The 27,429-nt window shown below is 42.2% G+C and overlaps 2 protein-coding genes across 2 annotated transcripts in view; one reads left to right on the forward strand and one right to left on the reverse strand.

Annotated features, from left to right (window-relative positions):
* Window positions 1-27,429, forward strand: part of RB1 (RB transcriptional corepressor 1) — a 279,061-nt gene that overhangs the window by 145,335 nt on the left and 106,297 nt on the right. The window lies entirely within an intron of this gene.
* LPAR6 (lysophosphatidic acid receptor 6) lies at window positions 21,272-25,522 on the reverse strand. Its single transcript, XM_089679103.1, has one exon. The coding sequence runs from the start codon at window positions 24,919-24,921 to the stop codon at window positions 23,890-23,892; it is 1,032 nt and encodes a 343-aa protein (XP_089535229.1). The 5' UTR covers window positions 24,922-25,522; the 3' UTR covers window positions 21,272-23,889.

Genomic DNA, 27,429 nt, shown 5'->3' on the forward strand with positions numbered 1-27,429 from the left:
GGAGGAGATAGCTGTGGGGGATGGAGTAGGAAGAGTGGAGGAGGTCGGCAAGTTAGCAGGGGGTGGGGTAGGCTTCCCTGAAGAGATGGGTTTTCAGGGTGCGCCTAAAGGAGAGGAGAGTAGGTGATCTGATGGGTTGGGGCAGGGAGTTCCAGAGGATGGGTGACACCCTGGAGAAGTCCTGGAGGCGGGCATGGGAGGAGGAGACCAGGGAACTAGAGAGAAGGAGGTCTTGTGAGGAGCGGAGTGTGCGTGCTGGGCGGTACTTGGATATCTTCTAGATTGTAAGCTCAAAAGAGCAGGGCCCTCGATCCCCTCATGTTTTGCATTGTATTGGTATTGTTCTGTCACATGTTCTGTCCCCCTTTGTAATGTACAGCGCTGAGTGAACTATTGGCGCTTTATAAATACTGTATAATAATAATAATAATAATATTAGGTCAGTGATGTAGTTCGGGGCAGTATGGTGGACAGCTTTGTACGTCAGCGTTAGGATTTTGAATTTGATCCGTTGCGCAATCGGAAGCCAGTGGAGGGATTGGCAGAGGGGGGTGGCGGAGACAGAGCGGTTGGAAAGGTGAATGAGTCTGGCAGCCGTATTCAGGATCGACTGAAGCGGGGATAGCCAGCGGCGAGGCAGGCCAGTGAGGAGGGAGTTGCAGTAGTCGAGTCGTGATATGATGAGAGAGTGGATGAGCTGTTTAGTGGTTTCTGGGGTTAGGAACGTGCGGATATTGGCGATGTTGCAGAGGTGGAGTCTGTACGAGTTTGTTAAAGATTGGACTTGGGGCTGGAAGGATAGGTTGGAGTCCAGAATGACACCCAGTACTCTGGCCTGCAGGGCGGGTTTGATGGTAGCGTTGTTGGATGTGACGGAGAAATCAATGGGGGGTGGTGTCCGGGCTGGGGGGAAGACAAGAAACTCGGTTTTGGAGAGGTTCAGTTTAAGGAAGTGGAGCGACATCCAGTCTGATATGTCGCTCAGTAGGTGTGTGATTCGGGCTGAGACCAAGGGGGTGAGGTGGGGGGTTGAGAGATAGATTTGTGTGTCGTCGGCATAGAGGTGGTAGTTGAAGCCGTGAGAGTGTATGAGTTGGCCAAGGGAGGAGGTATAGATGGAGAAGAGAAGGGGCCCAAGGACAGAGCCTTGAGGGACCCCAACAGAGAGGGGGAGTGAGGGGGAGGTGGTAGCATTATAGGTAACGCTGAAGGAGCGTTGTCACAGGTAGGATGAGAGCCAGGAGAGAGCAGAATCTCTGAGGCCGAGGGAGTGTAGTTTTTTGAGGAGGAGGGGGTGGTCGACTGTGTCGAAGGCCGCAGAGAGGTCAAGGAGTAGGAGCACTGAATAGTGGCCATTAGCTTTGGCGGTTAGCAGGTCGTTGGAAAGTTTGAGTAAGGAAGTTTCGGTGGAGTGTAGGGGACGGAAGCCGGACTGTAGGGGATGGAGGAGGTTGTTGTCGTTGAGGTGAGAGCATAGGCGGGCGTAGACTAGGCGCTCGAGGAGTTTAGATGTAAATGGGAGCTGTGTGAGAGGGGACGGGTTGAGAGGGTGTGTGAGTTGCGGCAATGTCCTTGAAAATTGTGTCAATCTTGTTTTTGAAGTGATTGGCAATCTCAAGGGCAGTGAGTGATGTGCTGGGTGGAGGTGGAGAGAGTAGAGAGTGGAAGGCAGAGAAGAGTCGGCGAGGATTGGAGGAGAGGGCCTTGATGAGGGTCAAGAAGTAGGCCTGTTTGGCAGCATGGAGGGAGGAGGTGTAGGTGTGGAAGGCAGATTTGTAGCGGGTGAAGGCTTGTTGGGATTTGGTTTTGCGCCATAGTCGCTCCAGGGCACGACTTTGTCGTCTGAGGGTTTTGGTGTGATCAGTTTGCCAGGGCTGGAGCGGTCGGGGTCTGATGTTGCGTGTGGTTAAAGGCGCTAGTGAGTCAAGGGCTGTTGAGAGCGCATTGTTGTAGGCGGTCAAAGCCAAGTCGGGGCAGGACAGGGGGAGGATGCGGTCGTGGAGTTGATCAGCTGCAGAGTGGAGGGAGGCAGGGTTAAGGTTGCGGAGGTTACGGCTGGTAGTAGTGTGACATTTGGAGGGGTAGGCGTTGGAGGACGAGGAGATAGAGAAGGTGATCAGGTTGTGGTCAGAGAGAGGGAAGGGGGTGTTAGTGAGGTTGTGGGGAGCGCAGCGGTTGGAGAAGACAAGGTCCAGGATATTTCCGTCGGAGTGGGTGGTGGATTGTATGCACTGTGCAAGTGCAAAGGAGGAGGTTAGGTGGAGGAGACGGGCTGTGTCTGGGTTGTCGAGGTTGACAGGGATGTTGAAATCCCCAAGGATGATGGTGGGTAGCTCAGAGGAGAGGAAGAAGGGTAGCCAGGAGGAGAAGTCATCCAGGAAGCGGGGTATGGATCCAGGAGGCCGGTATATCACGGCAATCTTCAGGGGGGTTGGGGAGAATAGTCAGACGCAGTGGGCCTCGAAGGAGGAGAAGGATAGGGAGGGGGGGTTTGGGAGGACTCGGAAGGTGCTCTGCGGTGACAGGAGCAGACCAACCCCACCACCTTTACGACCGTTAAGCCTGGGTGAGTGGGTCCAGGTGAGACCTCCGTAGGAGAGTGCAGCAGGGGAGGTAGAGTCAGTGGGCTGGATCCAGGTTTCCGTGATCGCTAGGAGGTTGAGGGAGCGGGAAACAAAGAGGTTGTGGATGGCGGTAAGCTTGTTGCACACCGATCGGGCGTTCAGGAGTGCACATGAAAACGGGGGGGAGATTTTAGGGAGCAGGGGGACAGATACTAAGTTGTGGGGGTTGCAGTAGGACGTGGAGGTGGGAGGGTGTTGAGCGGGTGAGGGAGGTGGAGGGCCAGGATTCGGGGAGATGTCCCCCGCGGCTAGGAGGAGGAGAAGGGTGAGAAAGGTGGCATGGGAGCTAAGAATGAAAGCCGTTGTGTACAGCTGACTGACTGGTCACAGCAATCGCATGGTTCCAGGGCCGGGCCAGTGCAACAACCTGTGTTCCACTGTGTCCAGCAAGTCACAGATTGCGCCATTAGGCACTCGCCTAGGCGAGTGGGAGGACATTTTAAGACATCCACTCAGGATAACAGAGCTCCCACCCAGTTGTATTATTATAATAGGCTGGGCAGGAGGTGGTTATGGTAAATGTCAGTTGCTCAAAACATATAATGTACTTTCCCTTTCAGGTGGCTAAAATCGTATATTCATTTCCTTACTCCTTTAAATCTGACTGATCTTGAAGTTTGTAAACTTATTTTGTGAAGATAACCACACATTTTCTTACTTGAAGTCACCATACCCTGTGAGTAGGTACTGCTGTGTCGCACATTTCACAGAGTTTGTTTTCTGAACTGCAGAGGTGCTGAGAGGAGGAGTCAGTACCAGAATTACCGCATGCAGGCAGCAAGGTACATAGGATATGGGTTCTCAGTGGGGAGCTTCATCCTTTTTTTTTTTTTTGCCCTTGTTACCACTGTCACAAGTATGGAAGGTAAAAGGGAATCTAAAGTTTAGGCCCCATTCACACCTGAGTGTTTTGTAGCATAACTCTTAACATCACAACTCCCATGTATTTCAGTGGAGGCTGTTCACATATGATCACTTAGATGCCTGTAGCTTAAAGCCTATGCTCCAAAGAGTTACTTTTGAGGCAAATGTGAGAGTTTTGGGCCCATAGTTGGAAACACCTATAAGGCCCCATTCGCACTATGGCATTTTGCTAAAATAACAAATTGCACAATAGGGTGTTAAGGTGCCATTCATTTTAATGGCACCTAAAAATGCAGTGGGATTGTGGCACGATAAATCGCATGGATTGTCACCCAAAAGAAACTCCTGAACGTGTTTTGGTGCCGCGCTTTACACATTGCGGTTTGCCGCACAATTTATCATGCAACAATTGCAGCACAACCACACTGTGTTTTTAGGTGCCATTAAAATGAATGGCACCTGAATATGCTGTTGTGCAATTTGTCATTTTAGCAATTTTGTAATCACGGACAGGATTGTGGCAATTCTGCTTGTGATTCAAAATGTCATAGTGCGAATGGGGCCTTAATGTTTAAATCACGTGTACACCATACACATGTGACATGCTTAAAATGCTCATATGTGTGTGCAAAAACACTCAAATACAAACACTTGAAAATCGTTCTGTTCAGGTGAGAATGAAGCCTTATAGTTGCCAGCATAACTGTATTAAAGGGAAACATATTGTAGCTGTGACGCTGATTCTGGTAAAGACTAGGTAAGGGTGGGATTTCTCCTCCCTTTGATCCTGTTGTGTCTCCAGGAAAAGAAATGAAATGAAATCTCCCCAATGCAGCACAGACAGTCAAAAAAAAATAAAGCCTAAAAGACAATTTAATCATTTCATTCTATAAAAAGAAAAAAATAGTTTAGACTTTAAATACTGTGGCAATAAAGTACATTACCTTTTAAAATATGCAAGTTCCTCCAAGCTAAAGATAGCTTCTGTTTTTGATTGGAAAGCTTCTATGCAGACTGCAGTAACCCTTCAGAAATGGTCCAGTTGGGCTTATATTCCCATAAAAACAGCAGGAGATAAAGTCATTGTTGCCATCGTGAAAGCACTCCGCATAGTGCAGTGGTTTTACCTGACTTGTTCAGTGTTGAATTCGTACACATGTAGCCGGAGGATGATTCCTGAGCTGTGAACAAAATTTTAGTGCATGTTGGAATTTTATGAAAACGGTGAATGGCTTATTTAACCGTTAATCGTGTTCACTCTGATAAGTTTATTTACCTCAGTGCCATGGTATAATTATAAGGGGTTGCTTAGATTTATGGAATCTCTTGAACTTGTTGGTCTAAATCAGACTCTTTACAGTGGGTTGCTGCACTGACCATATTGCACCTTGGATGCAAGCTGCACATGCTCACTTTGGTGTGTATTGCTAGAGAGTTCTTTTTTTTTTTTCTTGGGAGAGTGCATGTGATCAGCATAGGGGCAATCAACGCTGTCCAGACAGAGGGTCTGGGAATATGCAGCCTCATAGGATAGTCTGGGGAGAATGAAAACTCCTCCTGAAAGCTTTGACCTGTGCTCTGCTGAACACTGATAGAAATCACAAGCCTGCTCTAAGTGCTAATAAGAAAATGTATTTAGCAGTTTATATTTGCTAAAATAATTGCATTTCCTTGTTCTGTGCGCTGTGGGAGACCAGATTGAGTGAATGCAGGGTCCTAGATTTAGTAACACTTTAATATGCCAACAGTTTTTTACAATGCGCAAGTTTGCTCTGAGGAAGGGGGCATGTACCTTGCTACATGTCAGCGGTAGTCGGATTCATGTCAGTACTCTGGGAGTTCCATCTTCCCGATCACCATTTGGTTTCTTGTCCTTTTGTACAATGCTTTTACGCCTTGGCTTTTGTGAGTATGCACTCACTTGTGTGCTTTTATATTCCAATAAAGTGTTGATGGTAATGTACTAGGCCCATGCACCCTTTTTGTTTTGTCTGTTTATTTAAGATACCTCATCATCAGGCACATGCAATGCATACAGTTGCGAGAAAAAGTATGTGAACCCCTTGGGATTACATGGAGGTTTGCATGAATTGGGCATAAAATGTGCTCTGAACGTCATCTAAGTCACAACAATAGAAGAACACAGTCTGCTGAACATAATACTACACAAACATTAGATGTTGCCATGGTTTAATTGCACCTTTGACTTAATAACTGGTTGACCCTCCTTTGGCAGCAATAACCTCAACCAAACGTTTCCTGTAGTTGCAGATCAGACCTGCACAACTATCTGGAGTAATTTTGGACCACTCCTCTTTACAAAACTGTTTCAGTGTAGCAATATTCTTGGGATGTCTGGTGTGAATCGCTCTCTTAAGGTCATGCCACAGCATTTCAATCGGGTTGAGGTCAGGACTCTGACTGGGCCACTCCAGAAGGCGTATTCTGTGCTGTTGCAGCCATTGTTTTGTTGAATTACTTGTATGCTTTGGGTCATTGTCCTGTTGCATCACCCATCCTCTGCGGAGCTTCAGTTGGCGGACAGATGGTCGTACGTTTTCCTGCAAAATGTCTTGATAAACTCTGGAATTCATTTTCCCATCAATGACAACAATCCGTCCAGGCCCTGAGGCAGCAAAGCAGCCCCAAACCATGATGCTCCCTCCGCCATGTTTTACAGTGGGGATGAGGTTTTGATGTTGGTGTGCTGTGCCTTTTTTTCTCCACACATAGTGTTGTGTGTTCTTCCCAAACAACTCAATCTTGGTTTCATCTGTCCACAGTATATTTTGCCAGTAGTGCTGTGGAACATCCAGGTGCTCTTTTGCAAACTTCAAACGTGCTGCAATATTCTTTTTGGACAGCAATGGCTTCCTCCGTGGTGTCCTCCCATGTACTCCATTCTTGTTTAATGTTTTCCTTATTGTAGATGTGTCAACAAAAATGTTAGCATGTGCCAGAGATTTCTGTAGGTGTTTAGCTGACACTCTGGGATTCTTCTTTACCTCATGCAGCATTCTGCGCTGTGCTCTTGCAGTCATTTTTACAGGACGACCACACCTAGGGAGAGTAGCAACAGTGCTAAACTTTCTCCATTTGTAGACAGTCTGTCTTACCGTGGACACATGAACATCAAGGCTTTTGGAGATACTTTTGTAACCCTTTCCAGCTTCATGCAAGTCAACAATTCTTGATCGTAGGTCTCCTGAGAGCTCTTTTCTGCGAGACATGGTTCACATCAGACAGTGCTTCTTGAAACCAGTAAACCCAAAACAGGTGTGTGTTTTTTAAGGGCAGGACAGCTGTCAGCAACACATCCAATATCATCACACTGATTGGAGTCAAGGTTGGCTCACTCCTGGCTCCAATTAGCTCTGGGAGAAGTCATTAAGCTAGGGCCTCACATACTTTTTCCTCCCTGCACTGTGAATGTTTACATGTTATGTGCAATTAAACCATGGCAACATCTAATGTTTGTGTAGTATTATGTTCAGCAGACTGTGTTCTTCTATTGTTGTAATTTAGATGACGTTCAGAGCACATTTTATGCCCAATTCATGCAAAACTCCACGTAATCCCAAGGGGTTCACATACTTTTTCTTGCAACTGTACCTCAGACTTGATTTTCAAATCCCACAGTGGCTTCTGAACAGCATATTTCCGCTTTCATTAAAGTGAAACTTCACTCTCAATCCACATTGACTATATTTTGAATCCTTATGTCAATGGCACTAGTAAATAGATATATCATGTTTCCTTGTTTTAAACAGTTTTTTACATTTCTTTAATCAGTTCCTGGTTTCCATGCCTAGGCAAATGATGTCATACATCCCAGGAGTCTTCAGGATGGGTGGAGGGGTTTTCACACCTAAGCACACCCTCCTGCCTGCATGCCTGAGCTAAGGGCAGGTGGATTCCCAGAAGTAAATGCTACATGAATCATCTGCCCTTACTCAAGGTAGCCATGGCCAGAAACTGAATATTAAAAGTGTAGTTTCACTTTTAAGTATTGTACATACATTAAATAAAAAAACTTTTTGATGTCCAGGAGTTGCGCATCACACATTTATTATTTAACATAGACGTCATCTTCAGTGACTACTTATGTACAGGTCTTTGCTTTTTTTTTTTGTTTCTCAAAGGATTCAGTATGTCCTTGTAGTCACATTTGCAGTCTTCATTTATACTCCTGTGTTTTCCCACAGCTGCTTGTTTCTAATGTACTTAATGATAGGATTTCTCTTGAGCACAGTCTGACACACTGACCCACCCAGTGAGAAATCCATACAAAATTAGGATCAGAGTGGCATACAATATTCCATTAGGTATATCTGTTGGCTTAGTTTTGTATTTTTTCTGACTACATCACCCAAGCTAAAGCTGGCTAAAGGTGTGGTTCTCCTTGTGTTTTCCTGCACAAGTACTAACAGGCTTATTATGGCTCACTGCTTGCAAAGTGTAGCTGAAAAACAGAACACTGGCTTATTAATAGACTGATGCTCACTAATCTTTGTATATTAAGTCTTGCTGTTTGGCACATTTGAAGTTGACTTTGTGGTTTAGAATACTTTCTAAAGCAGACTTGGAGTACCAATCATCTGATAGTTAGTTAAAATATGTATATGTAAACAAGTACAGAAGTACAGCGCTATAGTACTAAAATAAAACAATAAAGTGCATCACATAAAAAAGTATCAATATATGCTAAAGCGGAACCGTACAGTGCATCGTTTAAGAGTGCAGAAAAAGATCGCAAATCATATAGTATAACACAACTAATTAATGCGTTAAAAACTGGATAGGTAATATGGAACAGAAAAGTGCATCATATAAAAGTGCAAAAAGCAATCAAACGAATATATTTCAATAATATAATTATAAAGTGCCTCATACATGCATAGATAATATCCGTGATATCATATGCAATATAAATAGATATAAAATATATATATATATATATATATATATATATTAGGTAAATCGCAAAATATTATGTATTAGGTAGATAGCAAAATATTATGGATAATCAAAATTAGTATTGTCCATTATAAGGTGTAATCCACATAAGTGTCCGTTGAAATAATAAAGTGCAGCGAACTAAAGTGCTGGATGTGAACGTGATGACAATCATGTAGGGGAATCCGCCACCTCTAATAGATGTACACTCACCAGAATGTGACTGGTAACAGGCATTTCAAGCAACACATCTTGAGGTAGGGGGCAGCCAAGAGGTTAGAATGGACTGTCATCAAGGGAGCCTTTGTCCTGAGGAAAACAGCTCACCATATTTTCTTCTTTTCAAATGCAGCTACATGATTGATAGCAACAGCAGAGTAGCCAAGATGTGCTGCCATCTCAATAATACTTTGTAGCTTCTTTACATCTGTGCAGCTCATAATACTGAGATCCATGAATGTGGTCATTCTAAAAATACTTTCTCAGTGTGTGTATATATCATTCCATCCAAGTTCCACTAACTTTATCTCTCTTCCTCCTCCAAACCACTAGAGACTCTCCTTTCCTCTTTCTCCCCAGAACACACATGTACATGTGGTGAGTTGTTTTCCTCAGGACAAAGGCTCCCTTGATGACAGTCCATTCTAAAGCCCTAGATGACAGTCCATTCTAACCTCTTGGCTGCCCTCTACCTCAGGATGTGTTGCTTGAAATGCCTGTTACCAGTCACATTCTGGTGAGTGTACATCTATTAGAGGTGGCGGATTCTTGTCATCACGTTCACATCCAGCACTTTAGTTCGCTGCAATTTATTATTTCAACGGATTCTTATGTGGATTACACATTATGACGGACAATACTAATTTTGATTATCTATAATATTTTGCTATCTACCTAATATATAATATTTTACTATTTACCTAATATATATATATTTTATATTTATTTATATTGCATATGATATCACGGATATTATCTATGCATGTATGAGACACTTTATAATTTTATTATTGAAATATATTAGTTTGATTGTTTTTTGCACTTTTATATCATGCACTTTGCTGTTCCATATTACCTATTCAGTTTTTAACGCATTAATTAGTGGTGTTATACTATATGATTTGCGGATCTTTTTCTGCACTCTTAAACGATGCACTTTACGGTTCCGCTTTAGCATATATTGATACATTTTTTATGTGATGCACTTTGTTTTATTTTAGTACTATAGCACTGCACTTGTTTACATATTCAATTTTGGGGATTGTTACCTGTCTTCTGTGCTAGCTGCTTCCCATTATTGCCTAGCACTCACCTCTTTTCTATTATTTAGTTAAAATATGTACTGATTATTTTCCCCATGAATTGTACATGAGTAAAGCCATAAGGTTTCTGACTAAGTATTGTTTGCTGTTGGGTAGAGATTAGCATACACTTTCAAAGGTTCTGCTCTGCTGTATTGTAGTTAGTTGCTAGGTCTACAGGACACATCTCACTTGATGTTTGTATCTTAAAAAATAGCTGAATTGTGCAAGCTATGCCTTAAAAAGGACTAGTCATCAGTATTGCCAGTAATCTCCCTGTAGCTGATCTTTCCACGTTACTGACTTACCATGCTTTGACCTGCACTTTATGCAGACAGCCATCTTAGTAATAGCAGGGCTATTGCTTGTCAAAACCTGCAGCAAGAGCAACAGTGACCATCACAGTAGTAACACTGCCAGAGGCAGCTGTGTTGTAATCTCTCATATTGTAGATATAAAGCAATGAGGATGCAGGTATAGAGTTTCCAAGGCACACTAGCATGCCAGGAAGCACACTATTTTTCACGAGGAATTCTATACAAAACGTACATGTTTTAGTTTTTCCTAATTTTTCCTTAAACTGCATATCTTCTACAATCTTTAAAATATTAATGTTGATTGTTTTTTTTTGTTTTGTTTTTTTAATCCTATTACATCTACCGCCTTCTTTAAAATAATCCTGCCATGAATTTCCTTGTTTAGTCACTACTTAAATGTTGACAACTGTCTCCAAGTTGAGTTCCCATGTTGTCATCTTTTCATATGATACTAAACATCCACTGATGTTTGGGAGGGCAGCGCTGTATATATGGATTTCATCATTGGAGTTTCTAGAACCTGCATAACAGTGACAGCCATTTGTCATTTTGACTTTTAATTGTTTGTGGTTTATTATTTAATTTATATACTCCTATTTAGGTTTGTAATCATTTCAGTTCACGTATAATGTCACGAATTAGGGTTAGTTACCATAGCGTAGGTCACCAGTAACTTTATTTGGCTAATTCTTTCATATAAACCCCCAGGTGAAAACTACAGGGGGCTATGTTAACACACATATTGTTTTGGTATGGTCTACCCCTGTACAAAGCCTGTCAATGATGCTGCTAGAGAGAGTGCATGTAGATAGGGAGAGGCTGCCTCAGCAGTCTCAGATGTTAATAAATGACAAAAAGGCAAAAACGGTATTTTCTGGACAGCAATATGTCAATAGTATATGATACACAGTGCTTATATGTCATTCAGTTTAAATCTTTAGCATTTAGATCTTATTTGACATTGAAGCTCTAAACCCAGGACATTGTATTCTGACTGTGACACCCACCATTGTCAGAATACATTGATCAGTGGCTGAAGCTGCTGATAGATGGAAAATTTTCCAACGCGTTTTTAACAAAAGTTAATTAACCACTTGCCTACCAGGCACTTATACCCCCTTCCTTACCAGGCCAATTTTCAGCTTTCAGCGCTGCCGCGCTTTGATTGACAATTGCGCGGTCATGCAACATTGTACCCATATGAAATTTTGATCATTTTTTTCTCACAAATAGAGCTTTCTTTTGGTGGTATTTAATCGCCACTGGGCGCTTTACTTTTTGCGCTATAAATTAAAAAATTGCAAAAAATTTGAAAAAAAAAAGTTTCTTTGTTTCTATTATAAAATTTTTCAAACAGGTATTTTTTCTCCTTCACTGATGTGCGTTGATGAGGCAGCACTGATGGGCACTGATAGGCGGCACTGATGGGCACTGATAGGCAGCACTAAAGGGCACTGATAGGCAGTACTAATGAGGTGGCACGGATAGGCGGCACTGATAGGCAGCACTAATGAGGTGTCACAGATAGGCGGCACTAATATGCAGCACTGATAGGTGACACTGATGATGGGTACTGATAGATGGCACTGACTGGCATCACTGCTGGGCACTGACCGGCGGCACTGACTGGCACAACCGCTGGGCACTGACTGGTGGCACTGACTGGCAGCACTGCTGGGCTGCACTGCTGGGCTGCACTGGTGGGTGGCACTGGTGGGCAGCACTGGTGGGTGGGCACAGGTGGGTGGCACAGGTGGGTGCCACTGGTGGGCACAGGTGGGTGGCACTTCTGGGCACAGGTGTGTGACACTGCAGAGTGGCACAGGTGGGTGCACTGCTGGGCACAGGTGGGTGCACTGCTGGGCACAGGTGGGCGGAGCTAGTGGGCGCACTGCTGGGCACAGGTGGGCGGAACTTGTGGGTGGCACTGCTGGGCACCGATCATCAGGGCACTGATCATCAGTGGCCCTGATGATCGGTGCCAGTCCTCGCTCTGACAACTGCCGGTTCTCGGCAGTACTTTCCTCACGATCTGACAGCGTGAGGAAAGTGCAGCCGAGAACCGGCACTTGCATTTCCCTGTGATCAGCGTGTCATTGGACACCGCTGATCACGTGGTAAAAGGCCGGTATGATCAGCCTTTTACCACATCTCGTGATCAGCTGTGTCCGTAGGACACAGCGATCACGGAGATCGCTGGGTGCGCGCCCCCTGGGGCGCGCAGGAGAGCGCGTTCTGGGGGGACGTCATATGACGTCCACTCAGAACTGGCCGGCCGTAGTTTAGCCGTCATTCGGCTATCTGTGGTCGGCAACTGGTTAAAGAATCAACTTCTGTTGAGCAGGAGAAGCAGAACACTGATCAACATTTGTCCCCTTCTGGACCGACTAAATTTAAATCAATGTATGATCACCTTAAATTTCACACCTCTCCTTTGCTGCAGAAGTCATCATAGATGTTTTAAGGGATTTTTTTTTTTCTTTTCAATTGTATAAAATGACAGAATTGCACAACAAATATTTCGATGCACTGATGCAGTAATCACTCACAACAGGCTTAAGGGGCTAGGCTTTCAGATGCTTTTCAATATACCACTGTAATTTTATATTTTACCCTTCAAAATTATCCTTACTGCCTGATTGCAAGTTCTCTTTTTCGGACCATTATCTGCATTTCTTCTACTATGAGAACACTAAGAACTGATTGCCCAAGATTTGTACACTAGACCTTAAAAGCTGGCCAATACGTGTTACAATTTCATAGTGTTTTTTTTCTGTTCTGTGTTCTGAATTCAATATTTCAGTGGGATATATTAAATCTGTCAGTTTATGGCCCATTGTTGACTTCACAATCAACCAAATTCTGGTGGTGTATTATACTCATGGGATGTAGATTGGTTGGTGTTTTATGGCTACTTGCAATTATTCATGCCATTCATGGTTGGGTGAAAGTCGTTCAGATCAACTGAAAATTTCAATGTATGGTCAAATTTAGCCTTTAAGCATTGCTTGTAATTTTCTGGCCTTCTAATCACAACTATCATAACTGATGGTAGTCTTTTGTATACTGTGTGTGTTTGCTGCGGATTGCTTTTCTGTTTCAGAGCTGTGGCACAACCAGCCCAATATGTGGTATTGTCTCTGAAGGCTTTGTGAGTAGGGTCGGTTAGGCTGGAGCATCAAGCACTACCAGACTTTTGGACCATTGGATGCTTTTTTTTTATTATTTATTATTATTTCCTACCACCACAGTAAGGGTTAAGCATAAGAGTGAATACTGACATCATCCCTTGTGTGGAGTGCTTCATGCTCTTTCCTGCCATTAAGCACAGAGGAAGCATCATCACACCACTGCTCTTGTTCCTAGAGCACCGTGTGAAACTCAAGTCAATATTTCGCTGCCCACCTATATTGACCTTGTCACATCTGGGTGCCTGAAACCCTCATCAGCACTTGCTTGCCAATGTTTGTGAGTATTGAGGCTATGCCTTACATTTGGCCTAGTTGCAGTACCATTGCAGTTGGGCCAAAGACACAGAGGTCAGTCCCACTGCCACGGGTGACTTCAGTCCATACTCCCCTAGTGATTCTGGGGGCATTTATTCAGTATCCCCAGAAGGAACCAATGCCTACAGTCTGGAACCTAGGACCCCTATTGTTTGGTCCTCTCCATCTGAGTCTCTTGCAGCCCCATTGAGGGAAACCTCCATGTTCACGCTGTGTGTTTGTACCCATTTACTGGAACAATGTGAATGCAGAGGCTCCAAGCATCCCTTGACACCATCTCCTGCATAGTTTACCTCTATTCCTTCTGAGCTACAAACTGAAGCCAAGCCTAAGAGCCCAGTCCCTATCTGTTTCTAAGAGTCAAAACCCCAACAGTCCTCTGATTCGGAGTTTGAGCTCCAATATTGGAAGAAGATGATACTTCTGAGACATTTTCTAATGACTCAAATTTATAAACCTGATTGATGCAATATGTACTATCCTGAATTGGGCGGATCGGCCTGCCGTCCCAGGATTCGGATAATCTAGAACTCTTCAGCTACCAAGACCATCATGCTACACACTTTGTTTGAGTCTTTCCTCATGAGGACAGACCGCGTGTCAGAATTGATTCAAAGAAAAAGTGGAAAGAGGCACCACTGAGTGTAGACTGTAAAACATTTATTAAAAAGGCAACATAAATTGCACTCACGTAGGACAATAAATGACAGGCATCCGAAATAATTGTGAATCCGTGACTGGTATATTCCTATATATTAGGTGGAATCCTCTCCATTCCTAAATCCGGGGCCGGTTAAAGGATGTCAAAGGACTGGAACAGGAGCTGAGGCAGTGATGGACTGCAGTGCTCGACGTCTTCGCGCCACCAGAATTGATGCAACAGCGTTTCGGAGCATGCGCACCTCAACAGGGGCACACTTCTTTGTCAAGCTGGCAAGAACATTGGATATGCAGACTAATATGTGGGCGGAAATCTCACCCACCGGCTACTAATACTTTGACAGTATACAGGACCAATACAGAGGGCTGATAGCTTTTAGCAAATGCCCCCTAATGCACAAGTTAAAAATTACATAAACAATCGCAAGTCATAATTCACATTGAATTATAATATAATGAAAAGATATACATAAAAATATATCTAAAAACATGAAATAAATTATTAAAGAGGGCTTTTGGAAACAATTTAAAGGGCAATGGCATAGATGGAGGAGTGGGAAAACCCGGGGCTCATAAAGGACAAGCCCAGATAGAAGGAAATTATTGATAAAAGAGAACTATGGGAACAAAGAAAGGTAAAAATATATAGGAGGTTCCATATACTGGATTAGATGTGGCTAAATTAAGAATTTAAGCCCATTAATGCTAAAGGTTCTAATCTAAAGGTACATACGCTGGATAATGCTGTAGAGTAGGAGATGGCTGTGACATAAATTATGCAAAAAATTATACATATAGTGATATACTTACTCATTGAGGGACCACCCACCACCCCAGAAAAAGTATCCACCAAACTGACTGTAAAAAATAGAAATGACATGCGTTAGTGAGATCTTACCAAATTATGTATTCATAAGACAGATATTTCTGTCTCTTCATTAAGTCCTCCAGGGGACAAGGTGTCTAGGGTATAAATCAAATATGTCTTCTGTTCACAAAGTTTGTGAAAACGCTCTGCTTCTAGGAGACATTTGGGAATCTGTTCAATAATCCAGACCTCTAGCCCTTCTGTGGATTTTTGTGGTATTCTGCAAAGTGCCGAGGGATACTATGTGTGTCTTTGCCTTCTTCCACCAAATGGAGGTGCTCACCAAAACGATTCCTTAGAAGGTGGATTATACGGCCTATATTTAGCAGGTTGCAGGGACATGAAATACAGTATATAACAAAATCTGAAATACCTCCAATTTATAGGTCTTGTCTTTGGTACTGAATTCTTACTTACCCTGTCGAATGAAACGGCATGTCTTACACAATGTTTTTTACACTGGTACATCCTCACTAGGAGTATGAGGCAATTGTGTGTTGTGGAGTAATTTTGTTTTTGTGGTTGGGAGCATGTCTGTAGGTTACCCAGGGTTGTTTTGGAAGTAATGAGGACAGATATGGTATCTCTTAACAGTATTTTCCAATGTTTAGAAAAAAATGCTTTTCATCTTTTTATACTGTCTATGAAATCTCATGATGAAGCTTGTGGACTGGTCAAAAGGGACTCATTCTGTTTTTGTGGATTTATTTTTTAAATAGTATTTGTAGGCTTCCTGGGTGATGTATTTTGGGTAGCCTTTTTCAGATAATTTATTTTGGAGGATGGAACTTTGTTTTATAAAGTCTGTGGTCTCGGTACAGATTTGTATCAAGCGACAGAACTGCCCTTTTGGGATGTTATTAGTCCATTAGTCCACTTGGGATAATGACAGCTACTGTAGTGTAATAATGAGTTACCTGCTGTGGGCTTATTGTAATTTCTATCATAGATTTCTGTATCATCATTAAATAGTTCAAGATCTAAAAAAGACAGCTTTTCTGCGTCAAACACATGGGTGAATGATAGACCAAAACGGTTGTTATTACAATGATTAGTGAATTCTGGTATGCTATTAGGGGGTCCACTCCAGATGACAATGATATCATCTATATATCTCCCGAAAAATACTAAGTGTTGTGCGAATGGGTTGCTGTTCCAGATATAGCGGAGCTCCCACAAGCCCATGGAGAGATTGGCGTAGGAGGGCACAAAAGTTGTGCACATCGCGGTGCCCTGAATTTGCAGGTAAAAGTAATTGTTAAAACTGAAATAAGTGTGTGATAAACAAAATTCCGTAGCTTCAAGAATAAAATTGGTCTGCCTTTGATTGATCAAAGGTTCGGTGGATAAAAAAGGATTTAGGGCTGAAAGAAATGGGGGATGGACTTGTAGAGGGAATTTACGTCCAGAGATACCCAGACATAGCCGTCCACTTATAAGGTTTTAGTAACTCCAGCAGATGAGTACTGTCCCTGATATATGACTGTGTGTGTGTGTGTATATATATATGTGTGTATATATATACATACATACAAAATCTGCCTTATGCTGTCCATAGCCGCAATGATTGGGTGGCCTGGTGGATTTTTTGGTCTTAAATTTTAGCTATGTGATAAAAATATGGGGTCTGGTGGAAAGTTTTGCAGGCAAAAGCAGCTTCAGTTTTATCCAAAACACCATAGCTCGTGTAACTAATTGGTCGGCTTCTAATTTAAATTTGGGTAACGGATCAGTCGGTAACTTTTTACACGTGTTGGTATCAGATAGGAGTCTTATTGCCTCTCTGATATAGTTTATTTGTTCTTGGATGACAATCCCACCTGTTTTAATAATGATGTCCTTATTCTCCATTAGATTTTTTAGTGCTTTAATTTATTTGGAATTGAGGTGTGCCAGTGTGTCAGACTTGGTTGGAATATGTTGACACAGTTTGATTAAATTTGAATACACCATTTGATAGAAGTTTTCGAAGTATGGGCCCTTAGCATGGTGGGGATATGAATTTTGAGGGTAGAGTGTACAATAGGTGGGGCGTAGCAAGATGTTGGGTGAAGGCCATAAGGCCTTCATAGGGACTTCATTTGATTTTGAGTGTGGTGATGATGTCTTCATCTGACTCAATGTAAAGGGTCATAAACAGGCTTTTTGGGAGTGTTTTCCAATTGTGAGGGAGTGGGTGTATTTTTCTTCAAGGTTTGTATATGAAAGAATCTTTTAAGGGTAAGTTTTCTAATATAGCTATTCAGGTCTTTGAACAGAATAAACAGATCAGGATTATTTTGAGGGGGCGAAATTGAGGCCTCGTCCGAGGAGGGTAAGCTCTGCCTCAGACAGTTGGTCTGAGGATAAATTGAAGATTTTTATGGTCTGTAGAGGTTTGTCCTTTTGTGTGTGTTGATTCTGCTGTGTCCTCCCCTACAGCCTCTTTCATGCTTTCTTTTTTTGGGAGATGGCTGATGAGGGGCTCTGCACTAAAAAAAAAATCATGGGTTCTATATGTTGGGGGATGGTATTTTCTATATGCCCCGGAGGAACTTTGGGAGTGATTGACTCCCAGGCTGATGTTTCTGCGGGGACTTTGCCTTGGTTGTGATGACTGTATTAAATGATAATGTTGTTTTATGTTTTTTTTTGGGGGGGGGGAGGGGATATTATTCAGTGTAGTTTTCTGGTTGGTATAGCTTGAGGGTGGTACTGGATACAACTTATCACTACCTACCGTCTGAGTTTTATAGTCAGTTATAAAGTTAGATATTAGTCTGCACATTCAACGTTCTTGACTAAGGAGCATGCCCTCGTCGAGGTGCGCATGCTCCGAAACGCCGTTACATCACTTACAGTAATGCAGACACTAAACTCTGCAGTCCATCTGCGCTCCATCACTTCCTCAGCTCCTGTTATGGTCGTTTGACGTCCTTCAGCCAACCCCGGACTTAAGAAAAGGAGAGAATTCCACCTAATATAGAGGAATATACTAGTCCCAGATTCACAATTATTTCAGATGTGCCTGTAATTTATCTTCTTATGTGAGTGCAATTTATGCTGCCTTTTTAATAAATGTTTTACAGTCTACACTCAGTGACGCTTCTCTCCACTTTTTCTTTGCATGTGCTTTGGAGATTGCTTCTTCTTGACAGGAGGCCTTGAAGTGAGATTTGTCAGATGTCCCCATATACACTTGTTGGATACACTGGGGAGTACCTTCTGTTTCTGAGTCTTGGACCCCAAGGGAAGATCCATTCTGCGCCAATACGTGTCATGTGTCAGAGTTCATTCCCTTTGATAGAGCGCTCATAAATGGGTGGTTTCTTTCCACTATAGATTCACCTGTTATCCACATTAACAGGCACGCCACCACACAGGTTAGAGGTCCACTCACCTTTCGATATTTTACTAATGGACAGCTAAACTCCCTTCTCAGATCCCAGTTTGAATTGACTGTAGTGGCTCACCATCTAATTTTGGCATCAACCTTAATCTGTTCGTGTCAGATTAGACACTTCCTTAAGGGGGGCCTCTCTATTTCTAGAGCAAGCTCTTCGTGCATTAAGCAATTGCAGCAAATGTCTGGAGATTTGTGCTTCAGTTTTGAGGGCTTGTGCAAGCATCAAAATCTGTGTTTTGCATTGGATTTATAGTCCTTAGAAATGCAGAGGTTACTCTGGCTGTGTGCTTGAAACACCAGTGATATGTCAATGGAACATCTGGCTTTTTTGCCCTTTGCAAAAGCAAAAGCTGCTCTTGATATCTTCATTGGGAAAGCCACTGGTAGCCATGGTATGCTGCTGCCTTAAACAGGTCTGTGTAGAGGTCAGAGGAATCCCACACTCATCCTTTTTCTTTTCTGCAGTCTTAGTGAAAAGTAGGCTCTGAATGCCTATGTACAGAGACTGCAAAGTTTGCAGCCAGAGGTCTTCCTAAAAACAGGTAGAACATGTAACATGTTCCCAAGGATGAACTTATCCTTTAAAGTGTGAGATGACAGATGAGAATGGGTCCTAAATGTTGTTTTAAACTGTATACATAGCCATTTTTTCACATTAAGGATAAAGTGGTGAAGGGTTAAAACCTCTGGCTTTTTTTTATTTTTGTGGTTTTTATACCATTGGGAAAATATTCCTTAATTTCCTACAATAAAAACTTAGAGGTAATCTCCCAAAGTTAGGGAAATTCCTCTCTTAGACAGCTGAACAGGTGTTCCTAGTCAAAGATTTTCCCTTCACCCCTTGTTCTAGGGAGAACTCCAAAATTTAGAATTTCCCCTTATTCTCTTTCTTGGCAACAGTTGTCGCCAGAGAGCAATAAAAAATAGTTTGTGATACTCCTACACTACTGTCAATCACAGCCAGTGAGCCATTGAGGAGAGAGTGGGGGATAGGGCAGAGCCGTGTCTGTATGTGAATGGACACACAGAGCAGAGGCTCAGGGGCGAGCCTGCTCAGGTGCCCCCATAGCAATCTGCTTGCTGTGGTGGCACTTGGCAGGAGAAGAGGATGATTGGTGCTGCTCCATGTAATACCTCTGCTCAGAGCAGGTAAGTGTGACATGTTTGTTATTTTAAAAAAATCAGCTTTTACAATCACTTTAAATGAATACAGAACTTATTAATGTGTGTCTTTCATACCTGCCTGGAGTTCAGGTTTAAAACTGTACTTCAGCCCCCGCCCCCTTGACAGATAGTACAGGGAGAAGTCTCCCCGTACTATCTTTCCACTTTAAAAACAGCATGGCCGTGCGGGGCTCCACCCACACGGCCACATCACTCATTCACAGAGTTCTGTGAATGAGTGCCTACAAGTCCCGGTAGCCTTATTGTCTGTCTGCTTGTAGTTTTCAACGAACTACCACAGCACTGTGGAGTGCCCTGGTAGTTCATTCAAGCTTCCTGTCAGAATATCTTGTTAACTGTAATACGACTAGCAGATATTCTGACAGGTCTGCAGGAGACCTGCATGGTATCAGCAATCTACTGATCGCTGGGGCAATGCTTTCCAGGCTCCTTTGGACAAAAATAATAAATGCACATTTTTTTACCTGCAAAAAAAATGTGCATTTATTATTTGTATCCAAAAGGTGAACTTATCCTTTAATCCTAATTCAATTGATTGGTTGCCTGAAAGTATGAGACTATGTAAAAACCTTGTCAGGATGGTGTAGCCCAATTAGAGCTTTTATGCAACACTTCTAAAATTGCCATAAAATTGGTATTATATATAGTCATCTTAACAGCTATTCACATTTCTTGTCACACAAAAAAAAGTGTTATAGTATTTTTACATATTAGATTTCATGATGTTCTGTTTGGTTTGTTTTCTGCAATGCTTCAGGAAAGCGCACTTGAAGCATGAAAACAACATACAAAGTAAAAGTAGACATGACCTACTTCACATGTTTTGTTTTTGTAATGCTTCAGAGAAGTGTACCTGCAAAGTGTAGTAGATTTTTTTTTTTAGCAAAAACGTGACTTTTATGTGCTTTGTACAATTCATATTTCAGGACCTTCTGATTAACGAGAACCATTTCATGTAGTTTCACTTGCAAAGGATGAGCCATTTTAGTACATTAGACCCATTTTGTCTTCATCTGCTTGTCTGTTATGCTGTGTACACACAGATGTTTTGCTCTACACTGCCAGTTCTGTTGAATGATGGTACAAAGAGCCAGAGGAACTAGAGAAATGAAGTCACCAGAACACAGGGGGGTCGAATTCATGTGTCCTGTTAACCCACATTGATTGAATAGGCTGTGGAGTAACGATATACAGGGTAGAAAAAATTATTAGTACAAGCAGCTTGAATGAAGGACTTTCTGCCGTGTTGCCCCCTATAGATTTGGTGAATGAGTGGCCATAGAGGGGCCTTGAGACCTTCTTTCAGGTTTGAAATGAGCTTTGCTGAATGCAAACAATTGTGCACCAGGTCAGCTGAAGGGACATTACACTGCCAAAACATAAACTCTGTAATTGTTCATTACAGTAAATCTGCCACATGTAAGGCACGTTTACACTGTTGCAAGACAAGCCATGCAAAAATTCCTGTTACTTTCTCAATTCTTACTGGCATTCCTGTGTAATCCGTAGTAAAAAAAATAAATTTTGTCACTTTTATGAAATCTTTGATTCAACACTTCAGCACAACACGAAATGTGTAGAAGCTACAGTAAATGGAGACAAACCTGTGGACAAGGCTTCTATTTATTCAATACGGTAGCACACCAGAAAAGTTTAGAATTATATTTGTAAGCGTTTCTTAAATAAATGTAGAAAGAGTAATACTCATCTACAACAAATCTAAGTTCTAATATGTAGAAAATGTTTGTATATTACTTCAATTACATTTTAAAGTAGTTTTCTGTGCTGCCCCATATAGATGAAGCAAATTACAGGAGCTTGACACAAGCTGCTTGGCGGGGCAAACACCCTGCAGCAGGAAGGCTTTTGTTCTAAGAGCAATAACTTCTGCAGGACCAGGGCTTGAATTGATTAGTGAACGCACGTGGGTGGATGGTATGAGAAGAGAATTCAGCTGAATAAACCACTTGAACAGTGATCTGCATGTGCTCATCACCTTTTTCCTCCATTTGCCCTAAGGAAAAGGAGTTGCTTGAACTTAGTGATCATGCATCTTTGGCATGTCTTAACAGAGCAGACGTTCCCAGTGAGTAAAACCTTTCCGCTGTAAACTCCTTCACAAAGTGATTCATCACAGGCCCCTGTTTTACACAATTCCTGTCTTTCCTAACAGCATCCAGTTAAACATTCATGCTGACCTGTCAGCAAAATGCACAAAGACATCATTTGTAGATATTGAAAGATATTTACGTTGATTGCTAAAGATAATGAAAAAAAAAAGGAATTTAGGACACTGAAGGGCTGGGCCTGAAAAATGTCTCAATTGAACTAGAATGACAGTCATAAATTGAACAGCTAGTAACTGTAACCTTTTCAGTTAAATAATATATACATTATAATTGTTTTATTATTAGTGTGTGTGTGTGTGTTTTTTTTTAATATATAATACAAGCATGAAGGAGTGCTGGCTTTGATTTAATATGCATGTATGGAGTGCAGTGGACTGAGCTGGTGTAAATGGTCTCTCGTATGGCAAATCTAGCTCCTTTTACTTTGGCACATCTGAAGTTTTCATTAAACTGCACACAAATTAGGTGACTATTACAAATTCAAGTCACCACTTGTTTTTCTTCCATGCTGCCACACCTTGCTTCTTGCCATTTCTAGAATGAGAGCTCTTTTGAGCAGTGCCCTCTTTACCGTATCACTTGACTGATGGGGAGATTTACTAAAACTGGAGAGTGCAAAACCTGGTGCAGTTGTGCATAGTAACCAATCAGCTTTCAGGTTTTATTGTCAAAGTTTAATTGAACAAGCTGAAGTGAGAAGCTGATTGGCTACCATACTGCACCAGATTCTGAGTGCTTTAGTTTTAGTAAATCTCTGCCAACTTCATAAGAGTTAATTGTGACTGCCCTTGTCATAATCTGAGCAATAGATGCATGCAACACCTGAAACAATGAATGCATGCTTGACAATAACATTTCCATTTCGCATAGAAAAGGAAACCGTATAATAAATATCCTCAGAAATTTGCCAGCATGCTGAAAATTTTTGTTGCCAACACTGTGACTGGTACTTTGTGTTATTTCATTATTTATGGATGATGACTATGATAGTCGAATTTGAAGAGTATATGGCCAGCCTTATAGGTCCAGCTAAATTGTTCAAACTGTGCGCCATAGTACGCAATGCACATATTTTTAAATAGTGAGCAACAATTTTAGGAATTACCAACTGTAAAGCCTTTACTTCTGAAGACAATATTTTAATAGAACAAAACAGCAGTTGACCATTTCATTGTGTCTAAAGTGCCAACTTTAAATATATTCACAATTCAGTCACTATAGAGTAGAGAATAGATTTAAATTTACATATACAGTGTTTGTAAAGAGCATTTGGCATGTAAAATGCAGTTCTAGTATTCAGTAATATACTAAATTAATTTGCCTTCTATAAGAAGGATATTGTTAGTACAACTTTTTTACTCCCAAATATGCAGATAGAGCTTGGCTGCTTTGTAAATCGTTCAGCAACAACAAATTTAAATATTTATACTATATGTGAGCAGCAGCCATTCATGCAAATACTGAAACCTCCTAACAACTAAGTGGATGCAAAATTCTTTTTTCTTTTTTTTTTTTTTTTATCCTCATGCTTGTTGAGGTGAAAGCAACTCAACTATTTCTCACATGTTTTAAACACAAGACTATGGCGGACTTTAGCTGCAGTTTGGAGATCAGAAGCCAAGGCTGCACCCATTTTATTAAGGAACAATCTCTATTTCAGAGTGACAGGCAGTGGATTTGTTTTAGAAAAATACTCTTAAAAATTTAAATTGTTAATGTATATTAGGATGATCCAGATCTCCAGTGAAGTATGAGGACATGGACTGACATTTTTTTTATGCTGACGTTTTAGTTAGCTTTTCCTGTTTTAAACCAGAAAGAGCCCACCATTTTGCAACATGTGTATCCTGATTTGTCCATCCCCCAACAGATGTTATCATTTAAAGTGACATGCATTACAAAACACTAGACCCCTGTAACCTCTATACGTCCACCTTGTGCAAAAGTTCCAAAGACTTCCTAACATTCATTTAGGGTTTCTCATTGTTTCCCCAAACAGATATGCCATGTGATGGTACAGTAAAACAGTTTTAGTATAAACAGTATTTAGCTTGTTAGTGCCTAAAGCCACTTACTATAGCAAGCTGCCATTTATCATATGGTAGACTCATTCTCAAATATTTTTGCTTTTAGAGACTGTAAGTTATGCTGAATAAAATTGTCTGATCCAATGGTTTCAGAGAAACGTGAATCCTTCCTCATAGGACGGTTCCTCTTTTTGATAGAATTTTGAATAGTCTCAGATGTAAAATAGTAAACAATGGGGTCAAAGCAGCAGTTTGATACTGCTATGCAGAGTGTAATGGGGTACATGGTCCTGACTGCTGACTGCACTGAGCAGTTGCTAAAAGCCTGAGTTCTCATAAGTGAGTAAAGCACCAGATTTATGTTATAGGGTATGAAACAGAAGCAAAAGATTACCAAGTGAACAACGATCATCAACAGCACCTTCCTTTTGTTGAGCTTGCTCCTGCTTAATGTCACTGGCTTCTTCAGAGTTTTTAAAACCATTGTTGAACAGAAGACATTAAGTATGAGGGGGATAAAGAAACCTACTATTTCAATGAAAATGACAATCTTTGATAGATAGGTTTTCCAGGTATCCTCAGAGAAGTTTTCAAAGCATGTCTCTGAAGAGCTGTTATTCTTTGTGTTTGTTGATCGGAAGAAACTTGCAGGGACACTGCCTGTGATCACAATGAGCCAAACAAGCCCACACGTAACTTTTGCCTTCATTTTTGTCCTGATGGTCTTTGACCGAAATGGATGTACGATTGCTAAAAAACGGTCCACACTGATGCAAGTAAGGAACAAGATACTTCCATACATATTTGTGTAAAACAGAGTCACTGATATCTTGCACAGTATGTCTCCAAAAGGCCAGTTCCTTGCCGCAAAGTAGAAAATCCGAAAAGGCAGTGTAAACACAAAGAGGAGGTCAGAAATAGCTAGATTTATCATGTATGTTGTTGTTTCATTCCTCACTTTTAAGGTGCAGATGAAGATGTACAAAGCAACACAGTTTGCAATCAGGCCAAGCACAAACACCATGCTAAATATACATCCATACAGGATGTACTTAAATTCGTCATCCACTGGGCAGTGCGTTGTACTGTTGTTTACCATTTTCAATGATAGTCCAGACACGCCAGGCAAATATACCAGCCCTTTGTTGTATTTACTGGTCACCAATCTTTTACCTGTGCACACGTGCGGCCAGCTTGGAGCTTCCCCTTGCAATCATCCAGGGCTGTGAGGTCCAGCAGGAATTGTCGCAAACCAGCACTGGGTATCACTTGGTAGATTTTCCCGTTTGTTCGTTTCCACAATGCACTGTACGTTCCACTTGCAGATTTGCACTCCTTAACATCTCCACAGTTTGTGCTTGTGACTTCCTTAGAATCCTCCGTTCCAGAAATATCTATTACCTTAACAGCTCTGCACCTTTTATTCCGGGTGGTGGTAGGTTAAACATACTGTGATCAGAGCAGCACAGGATCAATTGCTGAGAAAGCGAGGTATATTTTCAGTCTTGCCTGTTTCTGTTGAATATACAAACTTCAGAGGAGGACTCTTCAGCTGCTGCTGTCCAGCAAAGTTTCCTGTAGAAAACTTGAGTAGGTATAGCACACAAGGCAAAGTTTGAAGCAGAAAGAAAATCCAGAGCTTCTTGTGTATTGCTTGTTGCTTGTGGTTGCTTCTGCTTCTGTGAGAGCTCTCACACAAAAGCTTGAATAACACAGGAAGAGGCTGGTCCTAAACAAAGGCTAGACTCTGCCCAGATTGTTTGCTTGTGTTGCTTACTGTGTGATAAAGGTCCTGCTGGGAATATACCTGAGGAGATTTCAGATGACCAGGCAGAGATAGCTCTGAACAGTCAATTAACCCTTGCTGTGTCATACCGCTCAGGCAGTCTGCCTAAAATGTGCGACTTGTCCTCTATTCCAACTCATTTTAACTACTGTTAAAAAATAAATAAAAATAAATTTAAAAAAGCAAACATTACAGTGGTTGTAAAGGCTTAAGGTTTTTTTTTAACCTTAAAGCGGAGTTCCACTCACCCTGTCAAAAAATAAAACAGCCACTTACCTGTCCCTTGGTCCCGTGGTGTGTCCCCATCAGCCCGTTTCACCCGCCGTCCTGTATTACAGGAGGCCGGCATCTTCAGTGTGGGCACCTGGCTGTGACAGCTTGCGGCTTCACAGCTGGTACCCACTGTGCATGCACGAGTAGCGCTGCACTTCCTGAATGGTCCTGTAGTCTTCTGGGACCTGTCAAGGGTTACAATCCTTAATGGGGAGTGGGGGAGCAGTCCTTAAAGCGGAACTTCCCCTTTTGGGTGGAGCTCCGCTTTAATGCATTCTCTGGATTAGGGTAAAACCTTTCATGGTCAAAACCATTGCAGAGAGCAGGTAAGTGTAGCATGTTATTTTACTTTACAGTCACGGTTTTCCCTACATAAGATATATCTGCAGTATTTTTGTCTGTTGCATTTTTTTTTTTTTTTAAATGAGTGGTCTGTAACACACCTCAGTGTGCTAAAAACAGGTCTTGGTGCAGATCACAAGTGTGTAATGGTGAATTGCGGTGTGCTGTAATTCAGCTGCATTCTAGATGTGCTTTGGGGTAGTGTAACTGGCATAAGAGGGTATTTTCCTAACTTTGAGATCTCTGCTCTCACTTATGTCTTGAGCTGGAATGTCAACCTCCCCAATGGCAAATGGCAAAAGAAAAAAAGAAAATTGACAAGGGTTATAACTATTCCTTACTCTATCCAAAACTTAGTGTTACTAAACCCACATCGGTAAAATCAGTCTGTATATGCAGTAATACATGTTTTTTATACTCACTCCGGAACCTAAGGGGTTAATCCTCCTGTGACTGGAGATAGGCAGGACAGAACAAACAGAGCAGATGATAAGCACACAAAGCTTTATTAAAGAAATGACAGTCACTCAATTGGGGTCTACAGGTAGCATGGCAGTACCCAGTTTAGTGGAATAGCAAGGAGAGGGCTCAAAATAATTGTAATCCGGCCCCAAGGGGGTGGGGTGAGAGTCTACCAATTTGTAATCCAAGTAGGGAGAAGAAGAGGAAAAGAGTTCAGGAACAGTCCAGAGGGGAATAAAGCAGGGGTGCAGACACTCACGGCTCCGGCAGGGATGTCCGGGTTCACAGCAGACGACAGCCAGGAGGGCGACCCTCCTCAGCACACAGCAGAGGGTTCTAACAGCAGGTACCAGTCCTGATTCTCCAGCAACAGCACACAGTACTCTTGGGCCCGCAGTCCGGGCAGTATAACAGCTGGTACTTTCCCTGAGTCCCGGGTATTAGCAGCGTACTCCGTGGGTAATAATCCTCCCAGCCTTATTTATTGTGCAGAGTGTCAGCAGTAATGATCCTCCCAATCTGATTAATAAATGCAGAGCACCAGCGGTAATAATCCTCCCGAGTTCAGTATTAACTGCAGAGTGCCAGTGGTAATAGTCCTCCTAATCTGAGTATTTGCAGAGCGGCGTAGACCTCCCCGCAGCTGCACAGCGGATAGAACGACCCGGAACGCTCCCCACCGGCCTCCTTAGGGCCGGTGTAGAGCGTCTGCGGTTGTCCTGGCAACCGTGGGTGGCGTGCCTC

Source organism: Staurois parvus, unplaced genomic scaffold (genome assembly GCF_062004578.1).
Source record: "Staurois parvus isolate SC_StPar_1 unplaced genomic scaffold, SC_StPar_1.0 ptg000017l, whole genome shotgun sequence".
Lineage (NCBI taxonomy): Eukaryota > Metazoa > Chordata > Amphibia > Anura > Ranidae > Staurois > Staurois parvus.

Excerpts from the sequence above, each read along its gene's own strand:
- LPAR6 (XM_089679103.1), bottom strand. The coding sequence starts at position 24,921 with ATGGTAAACAACAGTACAACGCACTGCCCAGTGGATGACGAATTTAAG.